Here is an 18157-nt window from a genome sequence, read left to right as displayed (position 1 = left end):
AGGGGGATGAGGAGACTGAGACACAAGCTATTCAAAGCATCTCTGGCAAGTTTTACAATTATGTATTTCTCTCCACATAAGTGATATGCTCTTCTACCTGACGTTATTTTCAGTTATTTTATGTTTTTGTTGTTCCTATTCTTATGTATTGATAAACAGGTCTGGATCACCAGCAGGTTAGAAATCAGTAAGAGGCAGCAGGTTTAAGTCACATCCTGTGGACCAGAGCCCTGGTTCCTACCTCTAGAGTAATATCTATGTCTTTTTTAGTCTCCCCCATAAGGTAAGAATCATAATCATATCTATTTGTACATCATGGGGATAACAATGAAGGGCTTGTTTTTTGTTTTTTTTTTTTTTTTTTTGTGAATACATAAAATGTGATTATCAAGATCAAATTAGTTTATGGTTGTGAAACTGCTTTGTAAACTATAAATGTTTATTATTATTGAAATTTTAGTATTCTAATAGTTCAGCGGTCCATCTCCATGCAGATCATAAAATAAAATTACAAAAACGAATATGGAGCTAGGCATAGTGGCGTACATCTGTGATTCTAGCAGGAGATGGGAACAGGACAGTAAGGTGTTTGGGTTAAACTTAGTTACCGTAAGAACCTGTCTCAACCCCTACCCTCACCCCATCCAAACTTTTTTAAAAGAGAAAAATAGCCAGACATGGGGGCATATGTCTTTAGTGCTAGTATTCAGAAAGAAAAGGCAGGTGTATCTCCATGAGTTCAAAGTCAGCTTGAGTTCCAAGCCAAGCAAGGCCATGCCATGAAGTGAGACTTTAATCTCAAAAGAGATGAGGGTGTGGAGGGGTGGTTAGATCATTTAAATTCACACATGAGTTTAAAGTGTTAAATAAAATACACAGCAGAGGCCTTCCCCTAGGGCTGGGGAGATGACTCATTGCTTGTTGTGCAAACATGAGGACCTGAGCTCAAATTCCCTGCACCTGCAGAAAGAGCTAGGCATGGCAATGGGTGCCTCTAACCCCAGTGCTGAAGTCAGAAACAGGAGGAGCCCAGGCTTCCTGTCAGTTACTGTAGCCAACCAGTGAGCTCCAGACTCAATGGTACATCTTGACTCAAAAAGTAAGGATGAAGGAGCTGGAGAAACTTGCAGGTACAGTTCAGTGGTTAAAAGTATTTACTGTGCAAGCATGAAGACCAGAGCTCAGATCGCAGCACCCATGTAAATAAAAGCAGATGTCATTCCACTCACACCCATAACCCCAGCACTGAGTGGCAGAGGCAGGAGGATTGTTGGCACTTGCTGGCTTTCAGTCTGCTTAAAAGAAATATGAGCTGTAGATTCAGTGAGAGGCCTCTGTTCCTCAAAGGAACAAAGTGGGAGATGATGAAGGAAGACACGAGATGCTCACACAGATGCCCACACAAACACATCTTACACACATGCTTACACACCCACAATAAGGTGGAGCAATAGAGGACATCCAGGTTACTCTGCAGGTTCCACACACACTTGCACAAGTATATGTCATCTGCGTATATCATATACACAATTAAAAACTTTTTCCCTATACTCATATTTCAACCTTAAGGGGCATCAATGTGAATAGACATGTTCATACTGCAGACCTAGGTGAGTCTGCTTCAACACTGTGGTATGAGGAGGATGTCAAAGGAGAGGCTTGAGCCTTCGTTCTATTGGTTCTTTGAGTTTGGCTGATGCTTTTTATGTTACTTTTAGATTTTTTTAAACAATTATGGTTTGTTTGGGGGGGTTGTTTTATTTTGTTTGTTTGTTTGTTTGTTTTGAGACAGGGTTTCTCTATGTAGTGGAGGCTGTCCTGGAACTCACTCTGTAGACCAGGCTGGCCTCAAACTCAGAGATCCACCTGCCTCTGCCTCCTGAGTGCTGAGAACAAAGGAGTGTCACTGTGCCCAGAAACAATTATGATTCTTAAGTCACATATAATGCAAATGATTTTCCTCCAAGCCATGGTAAATTGCCAATCTAATGACCCCAAGATTCCTGAATACTTTTCTATGTACTTCCTACAAATAAGGTCATCCCTTCTACATAGTGTCAAAACCAGGAAATTAATGCTGGCACATACTGCCATATAATTCTCACTCCCCATTCACCAAGCTCGACCAGTTGTTACAGAGTGGTCCAGCTGTAGACTATGTGTCTGTAGTCTAATCTGGAACAGTCCTGACTCCTGGGCTCCAGGCAAATGCTCCATGGTGAGCTCTATCCCCAGTCCAGGGTCATGTGTCTTTACCAGGAATGGCACAGAGGCAGAGCTGTGCCTGCACTGTATCCTATCAGCGATCATAACTTCAACTTGCCCCTTCACAGATGGTATCCACTGTATCAATCATTGATGTCTGCCAGGTTTCTCTCAAATTCTTTATCTCTTTGTAGGAACTCTTTTCAAAAAATTTGAGTATCCTTTCATCAAACTATTTATTTATGTATGTCATTATGGATTTGTAGATTCTTGGTTGGATTTACTTGTTTTGGTGCTCTTCATGATAGGCAAGTGCTGGGCCACTGAGCTACATCCCCAACTCAGACTTTCATTTTTCTCAATGCACTGTATCATTTATTTTGCATATCTATTTTCTTGCTTAAATTGCACAAGACTTGGTCAGTGGGAGCTTCTACAAGGACAGTTTGTATCCTTCAAAACAATTCTCATCTGTTTTTTGAGCATATCTTTACAGCACAGTGTGAATTAAAGTATGCCAGTATGTATGTATGTACCTGTTTATGTCTGTGTCTATAACCACCTACCTATACACTGAGAACCATGTGTGTGCATCAAAACCTCCAGTTTTACTGTAATACCACTAGGTTCTTTTCTCCCTTTCTATTACATGTATAACCTTTACTTAAAACTACCCTACATATTTTGATCAACTTGATCAATCTTTCCTTTCTTTCACCCAATATATAAGCCAGCCCTTCTTGCAGCCTCTGAATCCTCCCATTGTCTTAGCCCACTTGGACTCTGAAAGTACCACCCTGGGCTGCTAGCTACATATAGATGCCCTCCTTACCTTACAGGAGTTTTGACTCCCCATGTTAGACCATCAGGGACTCCTTCCCTCTGATCACTGATTTAGTTGCCACCAATATTCTTGCCAGGCCTTACCACACACGGATACCTGCCTGCTCTGCTTAGACTGATTCCCACTCCCCAGTGCCCTCTGTGGTGGTTGGAATGAAAATGGCTCCATAGGCTCATGTATTTGAATGCTTAGTCACCAGTTGCTTAGGAAGGATTAGTAGGTGTGGCCTTGTTGGAGAGGGTGTGTCACTGGGAGTGGGCTTTGCAGTTTCAAAAGGCCAAGCCAGGCCCAGTTTCACTCTCTCTGCCTGTTGCCTGCAGACCAAGATATAAAGTTCTCAGTACTTTTCCAGCACCATGCCTGCCTGCTTCTCCTCTGAAACTGTAAGCCAGCTCCCAATTAAATCTTTCTTTTATAAGAGTTACCTTGGTCATGGCCTCTTCATGCCTCTTCACAGCAATAGAACATACCCCAAGAACTGTTAGCCTCCAGCCAGACTGTCCTCTAACCCACAAACACTGCCCACAGCCTGCTGAGACCTGAATGTCCTAAGCCAGAGGCCTTGGCAGCATGGATAACTGACTTATTCAGATCCACCTACTGTCCCAGAAAAGTTTTTTCCAATTAAAAGAATCATATAAATTCACATATTAAAATTAGAAAAATACCACAAAAAATGTAGGGAAAATTTCCTAGAACCACACCATCCACAGACATCTGTATATGTAAGTATAACATATATATTTTCTAAATTAAAATATTAAGTTAGGAGTAGCACTTAACAGTTACTACTCTTGCAGGCTCAGTTTATAGCACCCACATGGTGGCTTACAACCATGTCTAACTTCTGGCGTCCAGGGCACTGCACACATGTGCTGCACAGACATACACAAGAGTAAAACATCCATATACATACAAAATAAAACTAAATATTTTTAAACCATAAATTATCTTTCACCATAAAAAATTAAATGATTAAAGTTTGTGCTAAGATTTTTAAGAACTCTGAAAGTCATTAACAAACCTGCTGGGAAGAAGTTAGGCATTTCTAGACCATGAAACATGCTTGGTCTAAAATATATTCAGGAGCAAACAACAATTTACCACTTAGAAGTCCTGCAGCTTACATCGTACCAAGTCACAGAGTTCTGGCACCAGCCAACTCCTGCTTATGACACAGAGAGTGTCATAAGCACACTTCTATGCTGGCTCACACAGCAAAGGCATCACCATCCAATGAGAGGCAGCGTTCTGTGGTAGCTTCCTAACAATGTCTGTTGACTTTCCTGACTCAGGACTGTGATTTCAATAAGTAAGTAGAGACAACTGACAAGTCTGCATACCTCCTTGGTTCCCAAAAGTGGAGGGCAATTACTTTTAAAGCTTGATTTGCTGGTGTTAATTCAAAGAGTCAATTATAGCTTCAAAGGGGCCACTACACCAGTTTCCTCATGTGAAGGCTGCCTTCTGTTTGTCTGAGGAGTCGAGTGTACCTTTCAACACATTTAAAGCTTACACCTCAGCAGGAGTTTCTTTGGCTGGTTAAAGCACCATGTTATTGGGCATATTAATTCTTCCATTTGGGTTCCTGTCACTAAGATTACCAATTTGTCCAGAATGGAACAAGTAAATCCCATGATGGCCGACATCTATGTTTTCTGGTCATGAAGATCTGATTGTTCAGTTTCTATTCTTCATCTGACAGAACACCAACTAGACCACACCCATCATTCTTTCGAGATTGCTCTACTTAATTTCTGGTAAGTACTCTCCAGACCCAAACTCACATGGTTTATAAAATAGTGATTAAAAATTATATTGTTGATGGTGATGATGATTTTGATTTTTTGGGGACAGGATCTCATATAGTCCCAGTTGGCCTTGAACTTACTCTTGAGCCTTCTGCCTCCATTTCCCAAGAGCTTAGATAACAGATGTGTGCAACCACAGATGTGTAAGAGTTACTATCCTACAAGTATAATCATTTGCTAAGTGCTTTAGATGCATTTTCTGATTAAACTATAAAAGTTACCTGATAAGCCTCATTTTTCAGATAAGAAAATGAACCCCAGGGGACTTAGGTAACTTACCAAGAGGTACAGAGCTAGAAAGGAATGGGAGCTGAATTCAAAGTGAGTTGGGCTCCTTCATCTGTGTGCCCACTGCACAACCAGCGGGGTCCCAAACTCTCTCAGCCTTAGGAACGCTCTGTCGCCTCAATTAGTAAAGACTACAAAGCACTTTTCTTTACGTGTTATACTGTTTTATCAATTTTAAAACTAGGCAAAGATTAAGTGTTCATTTACTAAGTCTTAAAGAATAACAATAAATCCACTAGATTTTAAAAACAATAACAAAAATAACAAAAATAATAGCAAGGGATGAAAATTTAAGTCTTTTTTTGATACTATATTGATTGTTTTTGATATTATATTGAAACGAGCAGTTTCGCGCACGTGCACACGTACACGTGTGTATATGTGTGTGTGTGTTCATGTATGAGGTTGGGAGTACATGCATATATATGAGTGTCATGTATACGTGTGTGAGAGCCAGAGGCCAACCTTAGGGTGTCATTTCTCAGGCACCTTTCACATTTTCTGTTAAGATGGTCTCTTCATTGACCTCAGCAGTTATGCTGGGTAGCTGGTCAGTGAGGCCCCAAATCTGCCTTTCTCTGCCCCTCAGTGAGCATCTATCTTTCTCCGTCCTTCTGGTGCAGGGATTACTAGCACATGCCACCATGCAAGGCTTTTAACGAGGGTTCTATGTGGGCTCCAGGAGCTTGAACTTGGGTCCTCATGCTTTCAAGGCGAGCACTCTACTGACTGAGCTATCTTCAGTCTAAGAGCAATGAAATGTGAAATATGAAAACAAATCAATGAAATATTTGTGCTGTTAGCTTCCATGTCTGAGAACTCACCGGTCTGCCTAGTATTTTTAGTGGATCTTTCTACTCATGCATTATTTTACTTATTTATTTCAAGATACAGTTCCTCTGTGTAGTCCCGGCTGTCCTAGAACTGGTTCTTTAGACCAGGGTGGCCTCAGACTCAGGGATCTGTCTGTCTCTGCCTCCCGAGTGCTGGGATTAAAGGTGTGTACCATCACACCTTGCCTGTATTATTTTAAAAGATTATGTATTTCATATATTATTGGCTGAGTTAATTCATCCAAATGTTGGCTATTTCAGCATACAACATTTATTTTTAAAACCACATTGGTTAAACTCTACCAATCTCAGCTGGGCGGTGGTGGTGTGCTTATAATGCCTATACTGAGAAGGTAGAGGCAGGAGAATCAAGAGTTGCAGCCATGCATACTAGTGAAGAATATAAAAGAAAGGGAGGAGGGGGAACAGAGTGAGGGAGAGAGATTAGTTTCTGTTTTGTTGTTTTAATCCATTTGTTTACACAAATGCACACCATAATACATGTATGGGGGTCGGAGAACAACTCGCAGGAATTGGTGGTTATCTCCTGCTACCATGTGGGTTTTGGGGACTGAAGTCAGGTTTATCAAGTTTGGTAGCATAGGTCCCTGAAAGAAAACTCTTAGATGAACCAAACTTTTTATTTTTATTTACGAGTGTGTCTGTGTGTTTGTTCTGTCTGTGTACACGGGTGCTTACACGTGCGCATACAAGTGACCTCCTTTATGTTTTCCATACACTGATCCCATCAGAGCTGGGTAACTCAATGTAAACCAATGCCAAGATCAGACTAAAGCAGCTTGTGAAATTTAGCTACAGAAAGTCATTCAAATAAAAAAAAAATGAATATATAAAGGGAGAAATACAATTGGAGAGTCACCTTAATGTTATTGCAAGATTATATTATATGTTACCCACACATTTTCTTTTCTAAACTTATCCACCATCTCATTTCTTCCAAGGTAATAATCTCAATCAGATACTCAAGGAATGAAATAAGAAAAAATTTCAGTGCATCATCTAAGTTCACAGAGCCAGGACAAGACAGAGGCAACCTGCCTCAAATGAAGGGTAAGCTTTGCTCTTGATTGTGGTTGGGTCCCCTTCCAATGGTACTAATTATTTTCATAAAAATCAGTAAAGTCAGTGAATTTGATGAAGACTTTACAAAATACTTTCTAGAGTACCAAGACCTCTGAATCCACTGAGTGCACAGAACCCAAGTTGGAATCTATTCTCAAAATCTTAAGGGACCTAACATAGTACATATTTAAAACCTACCGTGTGCAAGGCCTTGTGCTAAGTAGTTCCCCCCACCCACATATTATCTCATTTAGTTTTTAACCCTACAATGCAATGACCATTACTATAATGACTAACAAAACCACATTTCAATAAACCTACAAACAATAAAAAATTTCAATTAAACTGGAAACAAAAAACAAAAACAGAAACAAAAAAAAAATGTCCATTACCCTAATAAGAAAACTGAGGTTCAGAGGGCTTGAATAACTCTTTCAAAGTTAAACACTAAAGGGAAATGAACTCAGGGTGACTCTTCCTATGGCAAACAATGAATCAATAACAAATCAAGGATTAAAACTCATGGCCAAAATAAATACAGGATATCTGGAGACATGTTTACCTGTATGATTTATGCAATTCCATGACCTTCTCTTCAAGTTCCTTGGTCTGATTTGGAGCCAGTTTAAAATCACTAACATAATCCATGCCATGGAGTTCTGGGTCGTAGTCTCCCAGCTCAGACTGGATGGTGTAAGACCCAAGTAGGGCTAAAGTTGCAAAGGAACAGGGCAGACGTCCAGCAACAATGTCCTGCCGAAGCTGAAGACATAAATAGTATCTACATCCAAAAAAGAAAAGATGCAGATGTCTCAGTAACAACAACAGCAGAACAGAATACAGACAGACAAAAAGGAAAAAGGCGGGGCGGCACGGACAGAGAAGGAAAAGGGCTAAGGAAGCAGACAGGTAATTATTGTTCAGTAGAGGAGAGCAGCAGGTGACTAGTCATTGTAACACTTTCTTCCTTTTGTTTGAAACAGTTTCATAAAACAAAAATACTATAACTATGTTGAGCAGAATTGGAAATCAGTTTAGAAAAAGGGGAAAGCAGGAAATACCTGAAGGAGGTAAAGAAACTAGTATCTTACTGAGCACATACTGTTAAGTATTATGCACTTACATATATAAAATGAACGAAACAATCTCTCAGGGAGAGAGCTGGCATCTCAGCTGAGAACAACTTTACAACAAAGTGTAACGGGAAATTTTCCCACTTGTTGGGAGGAGCTAAGGTGGGAGGAGTAAAGAAAGGAAGAGGTGGAGCTAGGGGAGAGAGGAAGGGGGGAAGGGGGGGAAAACATGGAAGCAGACTGCACCTGTCTCTAGCAGTCAACGGTAGTTGATATATCTAGGTTGGGTAATGGGTTACACCTTTGATTGTGTGGACATCTTGTTATTGAGCATTACCAAACATATAAAGCCTTTGGATAATCTAAGCATTAGAGTCTCATTCCTACCAGGCCTGCGTGGATGGAGGGATGGTCTGGGCACAGCCCAGCCTCGTGGATGGCTGGGCCGGTGTCTCTGGTCGCCTGAGCAGACGGCCTGAACTGAGCAGTGGAGGTATGCTGCCGCTGCTCCTGGCCGCAGGCTTAGGCTAGTCGGGAACATGGCGGCTGATTAAGAAAAGCCAGATTGAATGCCGTTTTAAATATCTCAAGCTACAACAAAGTAATCTTAGCAGATGCTACAGGCTTTTCACAGCACTTAATAATCAGATTTTAAGAGTTTACTCCCTCATTTAATTTTTTCCTATATTTTTATTTTGTATATGGGTGTTCTACCTGTATGTATGCTTCTGTACTATGAGCATGCACGTCCATGGAGGTCAGAGGAAGGTGTTGGATCTCCTAATACTAGTGTTACAGACAGGTATGAGCTGTCATGTGGGTGCCAGGAATTGAACCTGGATCCTCTGGAAGAGAAGCCTGTGTTTTTATTCACTAAGCCATTGTCAAAATCAAACAAAGATAATTTTCTTTAAAAATTCAATGGGTTATTTTTATGTAAGATTTGTGCTACAAATTAAATGGGCTCAAAAGACAGGTCAGTTCATAAGGATGGTTTAATAGGGAGATAATAATTAATAATTATCATGAAATTTTGCTTTTCCCAACTCTAAGAGGAATGCAATAGGACAGTTCAGTCTTGCCCTCAGAGACTGGTTTAAGAGAAGCCCCGTTGTTGACCATGTGGTGTAACTTGTAAGCAGGGCTGGCTCCTATCAAATTCCAGCCTCTTAGGCTCACTTAGAGCATTTGCAAGCCTGCTTTGAAGGGATCAAAACATTTGTATTTTAGACTAATCATTTAACATTTTTCTTCTGTTCAGAGTAGGAAGATTCCCAAAGCGTCTAACAGGAATTACAGATATTTCTTTATACAGCTACTGATCAGGTACATACCTTGTTATGTCTTCTGTTAACTGTGCTGGGTCAGGTGGATAAAACTTCACATTAAATGTGAAATTCCAAGGAACACCTATAAAAATAAAGATAGAAATTTCAGTTTTACGTTTAAAGTTTTGATTGAAAATACTCAGTTTTTTTTTTTCTTAAATCTTTCAACATTTTTATGTTTTGTGCTTAGAAACCACCCAGGAAAGTTAGGCTAGAAGACCTTTTTTTTTTTAAACCTTAGTGCACAGTCTTGACTATTGTGGATTATAGTGGATTAGAACCATAAAGGCAAAGCAGACAAAGGAACAATCCTGCAGGTTGATGTGGTCATACAACTTGGTTTGGAAATGTGAGCCATCAGAGGTCAGTGGGCATTCTTTTACAATTTTGAGAATATTCATATGTGATATGTCAACATTGTCTAAAAGAAGCAAAAGCTCATGTGCACACATGCACACACAATTAAGTGGTTGTAAAAGAAACAAAAAAAAATTAAGATAACATAAGTTCAGCAAAATAATATTATTTGAGGAATCTGGGTAAAAGCTACCTATGAATTTTTATACTAGTCTCTTTTAAATTCTCATGTTTGAAATTATGTTAAAATTTTTACTAATAACTTATTTCTCTCTTTTCTCCATTTCTTTCTCTTCTCCTCTCTCTCTCTCTCTCTCTCTCTCTCTCTCTCTCTCTCTCTCTCTCTCTGTATGTGTGTACATGCCACATGTATATGCAGCTGCTCACATACGCCAAAAGAGGTTATTGGATCCCCTGAAGCTGAAATTACAGGTGGTTGTGAACTGCCAAATATGGGAGCTGGGAATCAAACTTAGGTCTCTGAAAGAGCAGCAAGTGTCCTCAGCTGCTGAGCCATCCCCCCAGCCCCCTTAGTTAATGATTTTTAACTAATTTTTAAAATTTTTATGTACATTGGTGTTTTGCCTGCATGTCTGTATGAGAGAGTAAGATCCAATGAACCCTGAGTTACAGACAACTGTGAGCTGCCATGTGGGTGCTGAGAATTGAACTCGGGTCCTCTGGAAGAGCAGCCTTAACTCTTAACTGCTAAGCCACCTCTACAGCCTGTAGTTAATGATTTTTTAACAGGACTTTCTGGGGCTCAAGAGATGGCTTGGCAAGTATGAAGACCTGAATTCAAATCTCCAGAACCCATGCTAAAAAGCTGGTAATGGCTGCATGTGCTGTAGGCCCAGCACTGTGCGAGGGGTGAGGTAGAGAAAGCAGTGGAGCTTGCTGACCACGAACCTCCTTACAACTTCAGTGGCAAGGCCCTGTGTCATTGGAAAAAGATGAACAGTGACCAAGCAAGACCCAACATTTTCCTCTGTCCTCTTTTGGTAAGCACCACACACACACACACACACACACACACACACACACACACACGAGTAAGTTTTTTTAAATTATTTTTATTTATATGTACACTGCAGCTGTCTTCAGACACACACTAGACGTGTGCATGGGATCCCATTTAGAGACGGCTGTGAGCCACCATGTGGTTGCTGGGAATTGAACTCAGGACCTCTGGAAGAGCAGTCAGTGCTCTTAACTACTGAGCCATCTCTCCAGCCCCCACGAGAGTAAGTTTTAAAATGGCTTTCTTCTGAGTGCACAGGTGAGAATTAAATGGCTGCAACCATTTTAAAGGAGACACAGTGCTAATATCTTACAAAGGTGAAAAGAACAACTCATATTTTACTTCCGAACAGTCTACTAAACCCTATTTCCAGGCACACATCCTAAATCAGGTTTTTTTTTTACGATGTAGGTTACGATCCACTGTAAACTTTCTGGATGGAGGAAATACCTGCACTTGAAAATATCAAACAGGTATAAAGGAAAACATCAGGACGTCACCCACATGAGGGCTAGTAATTGACTGGTAAAATTTTTTTCTGATCAGAGTAAAAAATGATGTTGAGTAAGAAAAGTCACATAATTTATATGACATTCAAAAGTCAAAATAAAGCCATATTTTTTAATAATAAAGATGCAGAAGTAATTAAAAACACTCCCTAAAATTTAATTGAATAATTTTCACAAAGTTCAAGACATGGTGACCTTTGGAGATGAAGTGGAGGAGGGTGCATGAGCCAAAGGTTTTTTAAAACCTAATTTGAATAAATTACATATAATTTTCTGCATGCAGAGAAGGTGTAAGCATATCTTACCTATAGACTATGCCTGGTTTAAAATTTGTAAATGTCTGAAACTGTGTTAAAACACATGCACACATTCTCTCTCTCTGTCTCTTCTCTCTCTCACTCTCTCACACTCTCTCTCTCTCTCTGTGTGTGTGTGTGTGTGTGTGTGTGAGAGAGAGAGAGAGAGAGAGAGAGAGAGAGAGAGAGAGAGAGAAACATTTGTGCAGCTGCTCACAGAGATCAGAAAAGGTTACTGGATTCCCTGGTGCTGAAATTATAGGTAGCACAGGACAAGGTTGACTAGCCTGACTCAGTAAGAGAGAGCCCTCTTCCAGAATCTAGAAAATAAAGACCTTAAAAGAAAGCTGGCAAGAGAAAATAAGACAGATAAACTCAGAAGATACACAAGGTTGACTCTAAGGAAATTTCAAAACAAAGATAAAGCATCTATTGTATGTTGTAGGCAGGGATGGCTATCTGCAAACGTTGAGGGATGGTTTCATACACTGTGTATTCAGATGCCAATTTCTGTGGCTGTAGTCCAGATGATGGCATGGTCAAGCATCTCCAGTGTCAATGTTATATAAACGTTGTTTTCCATCACCTCTGACTGGTTAATAAAGAGCTGATCTGTCAATTAACTGAGCAGGAGAGAATAGAGCAGGACTTTTGATCCCAGTCTAGGGATCCCAAGGGACCAGAGAGAGTGGGGGTGGGGGAGAGAGAGAGAGAGAGAGAGAGAGAGAGAGAGAGAGAGACAGACAGAGACAGAGATGGGGGAGGGGAGAGAAGAGAAAAGGTAAAAAGACCATGTGAACAGACCAGGATTCGCCATGAGGTCGAGATGAGAAAACAGCCATGGGGATGCACATGGAGCAGAACGAGCCAGGGCAAGACCAGATGGCAAGTAACGGGCATGTGGCTGGGTGACAGGCAGCACAGCCAAGTTAGAACAGCTCAAAACCGGCAGCTTAGTGCCTGAAGCTTGTTAATAAAAATACCAGTCTCTGTGTCTTTTATTTCAGAGCTAAAACAGGCTTGAACTGAAGTAGAAACATCCTACAGTTATTTGGGAACAAAAGGGGCATAAGACACACATCCCCCAAGAAATTACATTTACATGGAAAGTATAAAAACAAAGCTGGAAGGACAGTGGACAACAGTGGAGTGCCCCCAGTGGACAGCAGAAGTTGAGCCATATACCCTGACATGTGACTTGGATTACAATAGCCTACAACAGCTGAGCACACTCTGATAATCTTGGTTTAGATACCTTGGGTGTGTAAGATTAAAGGTGTGTAACTTAAGAGTGTGACTTAGAAGTGTAGAGATCAGATTTAGAGACAAGACCTAAGGGCATGATTAAAGGTGTCACTTAGAGGCATGGCTTAGAAGTGAGACATATAAAAGGCAGAGGCAGACGGTAGAGACTCAGACTCTTTAGATATACTCTTTAGGGAGACTCTTAAGAGAGTACAGCTAGGAACTAGACACATTATTGAGTACAACTAGGGACTAGGAACTTAGGACTTGGGACTTTGACTAAGAAGAGAGACTGAAGAATAAACAGGATTGAATCACACTCTGTCTGGTCTCCATTCTTCTAGTCCATCCTCACTCTCTCTCTTGCTGAACCCCGACCCGCAGACCAGAGCGGCAGCTTGGGCTGGGAAACAGTGGCTGCCAAACGGGGCAGCCCGGGCCTCAACATTTTCGGCGCCCAAACGTGGGCTAGTGCAGTTCCCAACAGTGCCCCCAGTGGACAGCAGAAGGAGTACCCCCAGTGGACAGCAGAAGGAGTGCCTCCAGTAGACAGCAGAAGGAGTGCCCCCAGTGGACAGCAGAAGGAGTGCCCCCAGTGGACAGCAGAAGGAGTGCCCCCAGTGGACAGCAGAAGGAGTGCCTCCAGTAGACAGCAGAAGGAGTGCCTCCAGTAGACAGCAGAAGGAGTGCCTCCAGTAGACAGCAGAAGGAGTGCCCCCAGTGGACAGCAGAAGGAGTGCCCCCAGTAGACAGCAGAAGGAGTGCCCCCAGTGGACAGCAGAAGGAGTGCCCCCAGTGGACAGCAGAAGGAGTGCCCCCAGTGGACAGCAGAAGGAGTGCCTCTAGTGGACAGAAGGAGTGCCCCCAGTGGACAGCAGAAGGAGTGCCCCCAGTGGACAGCAGAAGGAGTGCCTCCCAGTAGACAGCAGACTTCAATGGCTAGGAAGAGATGTGACTGAAGAGAGTTCAACTTGTGGTCTAAACAAAAACAGGAACACACACTAACACACGCTAATGCATGTTAATTCTGGATGGACAGGGGATACAGGCTTTGTTGCATAGTCTTCATACTTTGTCCAGTTCCCACTACAATTTAAATCTTTGGAGTTTTGTTTTGTTTACGGCATGTGCTACGTAGGCGCTCTACCACTGTTATACTAGCCAACCTAAACTTTATCCTACTTTTAAGAATCTGGATCGGAGATAGCTCAGTTGTTAAAGTCTTTTAAGAATGAAAACCTCAATCTGGTTCCAAAGACCCACAGTAAAGAAAAAAGTCTAGGCATGGTGATATGCTTTTGCTGTGCTGGGGAGACGCAGACAGCAGATCCTTGACACTCACTGGCCAGCAAGCATAGCACGATCAGTGAGCTTCAGGAATAAAAAAAACAAAACAAAAACAAAAACAAACAACAACAACAACAAAAAAAACCAAGGTAGACAGTTCCCAAGGATGGGGCTCCAAGTTGGTCTCTGTCCTCCATACATGGGTGCATACCTGTACACACACACACACACACACACACACACACACACACACACACATACACACACACAAAATAGATAGATAAATAAATAAATAAATAGTATCTATAGACATTTAGCAAGTGCAGAGATATATTCACAAATATAAACATGAATGTAATAGAAAATTAATAACTTGAGGATTAACTCAAAATAGACATATGATTGCTTACATATGGTGCATATGATTTTTTTTTAAATCAATGAAATATAGATAGATGAGTGGATAGATGGGAAGGAGGAAGGAAAAAAAGAAAAAGAAAGAAAGAAAGAAAGAAAGAAAGAAAGGAAGGAAGGAGGGAGGGAGGGAAGGGAGGGGAGGGGAAGGGAGGGGAGGGGAAGCGAGGGGAGGGGAGGGGAAGGGAAGGGAGGGGAGAGGAGAGGGACAGGCAAAAGATATGGCAATACTCTGTTCTCCGAAAAGAGGAGCTGCATATTTATACAGACACAACCATACGTGTGTTTATAGACACTCAGACCAGCCTAGAAGGAAGACAAGAAATTAGTTACCATGGTTGCCTCCAGAAAAAGAAGCTGCGTGACTAAGATGGGGTAGAAGACTCACCTTGTGCTATTTTCGTCTGCACCTTTTAATTTCATACTGTCTACCTGCAGCATTTATTTTTTAAATTGGATTTTAAAACCATGTATAGAATAATTGCTTTTAGCTTGTTTGTTTTGAGACAGGACCTCAAGTAGCTGAAACTCAGGATATGGAGTTTCTGATATATTTGAAAATTTGAAAACTCCTACCTGCCTAGAAATACCTTGCAGATTATAGCAGTTTAATTGATTAGATTAATGATGCTTACGTTTTTCATGGAAGGTGCTTATTGTACAAGCCTGGCTAGCTAAACTTGACCCTTGGAACACGTGTATAATTGGAAGGAAAAACTGACTCCACAAAGCTGTTCTTTGACCTCTTCATATATGCACATGTACATGCACACACACATGTAGATATACAATAAATAAAACTAGCCACAAGTACACACCAAATATATGATGAAAAAGTTAAAAAAGAAAACACCTTTTTAACACATAAAGATCACTTCCTGATATCATATACTTGATTCACTAGAAAAGCTTTCATTAGGAATATGCATTTCCCGCCAAGAAGTAAGGAGGGTTTCATCATTATTATTTTAATAGAATCTTGCTATGTAGATTTACAGCTTATGAGACTTGTCTCAAAATAATAAAATAGTAATTAATTTTAAGCTTTTATTAGTGAAGAACAAATATAGAAAGTTGTCAGTCCAAAAGAAAGGGTTTTTTTTATTTTATTTCTATTTTAAGAACGCTAAAACAAAACACTCTAAAGCAGTCATGCACAAGGTCTAAAGAAAAACATTTCACAGTAACAGAAATGTTTCAAGAAATAAGCGAACAATTCTGCTTGGGTGACAGAATTAACATCTGCTAATCAGGATGAGTAGCAACCATTGTATCTCACAGAAGTTTCTTCAAAAATGGATGAAACTAAAGTGATAGCTAGCTATCTTTAATCAAGTCAAGCCATCTTAATGAGCCCACTGGATCTGCGGCTGTGAAATGCCAATCTACACATTTTTCATCCCAGAACAGCAGTCTGAGCAGGCCACGCAATAATAAGATATGTTTGAGCTAAAAGAGAAGCCCCACTGCCAGAAAGCCAGTGGCAAACAAGTCTTCCTTCATTTTTCCTTCCTTATATTTGCAAAAGGACTGCAGACAAATAATCCTCCCACACCTCAGGACATGTGCTCTGGTGCCATCTATGGAAACCTAAAATCTTGAATAGTATTGCACCCTATAAATATTTTCCGTGTGTGTGTGTGTGTGTGTGTGTGTGTATGTGTGTATGTGTGTTATGTATGTGATATATATATATATATATATATATATATCTTACAAAGTTTAGAACTCACCTTTTCACCTAAAGGACATACTTAGTACCTAACCAAACTACCAACATGACAACTTTTGTACTTTGCAGCCATTATTACATGAAGAAAGGTTTACTTCACACAAACCTGTGGTAGTCTATCTGATAACCTCACAGCTACTAAGAGACGGGTGTGTATGTACAGTACATAGTGTGGGTATGCTGGACACTGGGTGACTCATAGCCTAGTCATGGCAGTGCAGGGCCACAGGAGGTTTTATTTCCACCCAGAAAAGCACACAACTCAGAGATTCTCAGACCACAGTTAAATGAAATTACAAAAAGGAGAAGTTACTGCACAGAGAGAAAAGCATGGAGAAAGCTGAAACACAGGAATGTGGTTGTAGCTCATGGGTAGGCCCTGAGTCCAATCCCTAACACCAAAAAGAGAAAAAAAACAACAACAACAAAAAAAAAACAAAACAAAAAAACAGCAAAAAGAACTCAATAGTCTAGAACACTAAAGGGGACAAGACCCAGCAGCAGCTCCTGCCAGTGCCTAGGACAGTCTCCGTCTGCCATTCTGAGGACTGCCTCTCACGAACATTCTCTCTTCTTCGTTATTTCCCAACCTTCTGTTACTCTCCTCCAGTCCTGCTGTTCCAAGTTTGCCTAGTTGGTTTTTTGTTTTGTTTTGTTTTGTTTTGTTTTAAAGTCAAAATCTGACCCACATCTCAATAGTGTCAACCTCTACTATATTTTTCTGCTATGGAATCAGCCCTTCTTTCAGGGAAAAGCTTTATCTCTATTTCAAAGCAGTCTGCAACAGCCAGGACTCTCAGGTGCTTGACTCGCAGCCAGTGATGGCTGGAGATCCTCTGGCCCAACTAGAAAGAGAGCTACAAAGGGCTGTGTCTACTTACCTCGAACCTGCTTTTTTATTTCTTTGGCAGAATCCAGCCATGTCTGTAAGAAAGAAGAAAAGGCATTCACACAGAGCTCCAGACACACAAACAATTCAGCATGGAGGCAGCTCACTGGCTGCCTTGGGAAAAACGCCTCCAGATGAGTCTATATTCCCCTGGAAGCCTTTGGCTTAATTTTACAAAGCACATTGGTTCTCTGCGGCAAAAAAGGAAAGCAGACGTTGGTTTGAATCCATACTCCAGTATGTCCTGGCTGAGTAACTAGAGCCTCTCTCTAAGTTCCCTCATCTCTAAAATGTGAATTTTGTCCTCATGTCTATCTTACAAAGCTGCTCATATATGTAAATCTGCTTATAAACAGCAAAGGTGAAACAAGTGTGTGCTATTTACAGGATATGGGCAAGATCGGTAAAGATCTAGAACTGGAATAATTGACAACTTCCCAATCTTATTTCTTCCTCTAACCTCTGGTCTTGTTTCTATGTCAGCACAGCCTCTGGTGCATGGCTCATTACCCAGTTAATGTTTACTGAATGAATCTATCTTGCCCTCTCTCCCAATCTCTCCCTTCTATGTTCTCCCACCTCACTTAGGAGTCTATACATCACTAGAGCAGGCCTTGTCAGCCTACAGTATCCCCTGCAACATAATGGCCCTTTAAAAAGCCTCACTATTAACAACCCTTCATAGACCTATGAGAGATGTTTAAAGACAAAAACTGCTCAATTTCTAGTATTATTTAGAATGTTTTGTTTTGAGGTAGAGTCTCATTATATAATGCTAGATGGTCTAGAACTCAGTATGTAGACCAGGTTAGCCTTGAACTCACAGAAATCTTCTGCCTCTGTCTCCCGAAGATTGGAATTAAGGGATGTACCACCACACTCAGCATATTTACAACATTAGATTTCAAACTATATTAAACTTTTTAAAACTACAAGATATAT

General features: G+C 40.8%; 1 protein-coding gene across 24 annotated transcripts in view; it reads right to left on the bottom strand.

Annotated features, from left to right (window-relative positions):
- The window catches only part of Epb41 (erythrocyte membrane protein band 4.1), a 154766-nt gene that overhangs the window by 60511 nt on the left and 76098 nt on the right, over window positions 1–18157 (bottom strand). For all 24 annotated transcript variants that reach the window (XM_076934089.1, XM_076934098.1, XM_076934086.1 and 21 more), the window contains 3 exons: window positions 17208–17250; window positions 9472–9547; window positions 7627–7845 (listed from right to left, as the gene is read on the bottom strand). In XM_076934089.1, the coding sequence (XP_076790204.1) occupies window positions 7627–7845; window positions 9472–9547; window positions 17208–17250 (338 nt within the window). The remainder of the gene's footprint in view (window positions 1–7626; window positions 7846–9471; window positions 9548–17207; window positions 17251–18157) is intronic.

Source organism: Arvicanthis niloticus, chromosome 5 (genome assembly GCF_011762505.2).
Source record: "Arvicanthis niloticus isolate mArvNil1 chromosome 5, mArvNil1.pat.X, whole genome shotgun sequence".
NCBI classification, from domain to species: domain Eukaryota; kingdom Metazoa; phylum Chordata; class Mammalia; order Rodentia; family Muridae; genus Arvicanthis; species Arvicanthis niloticus.
Note: the sequence above shows the minus strand (reverse complement) of the source record. Positions and strands in the feature narration are given on the sequence as shown.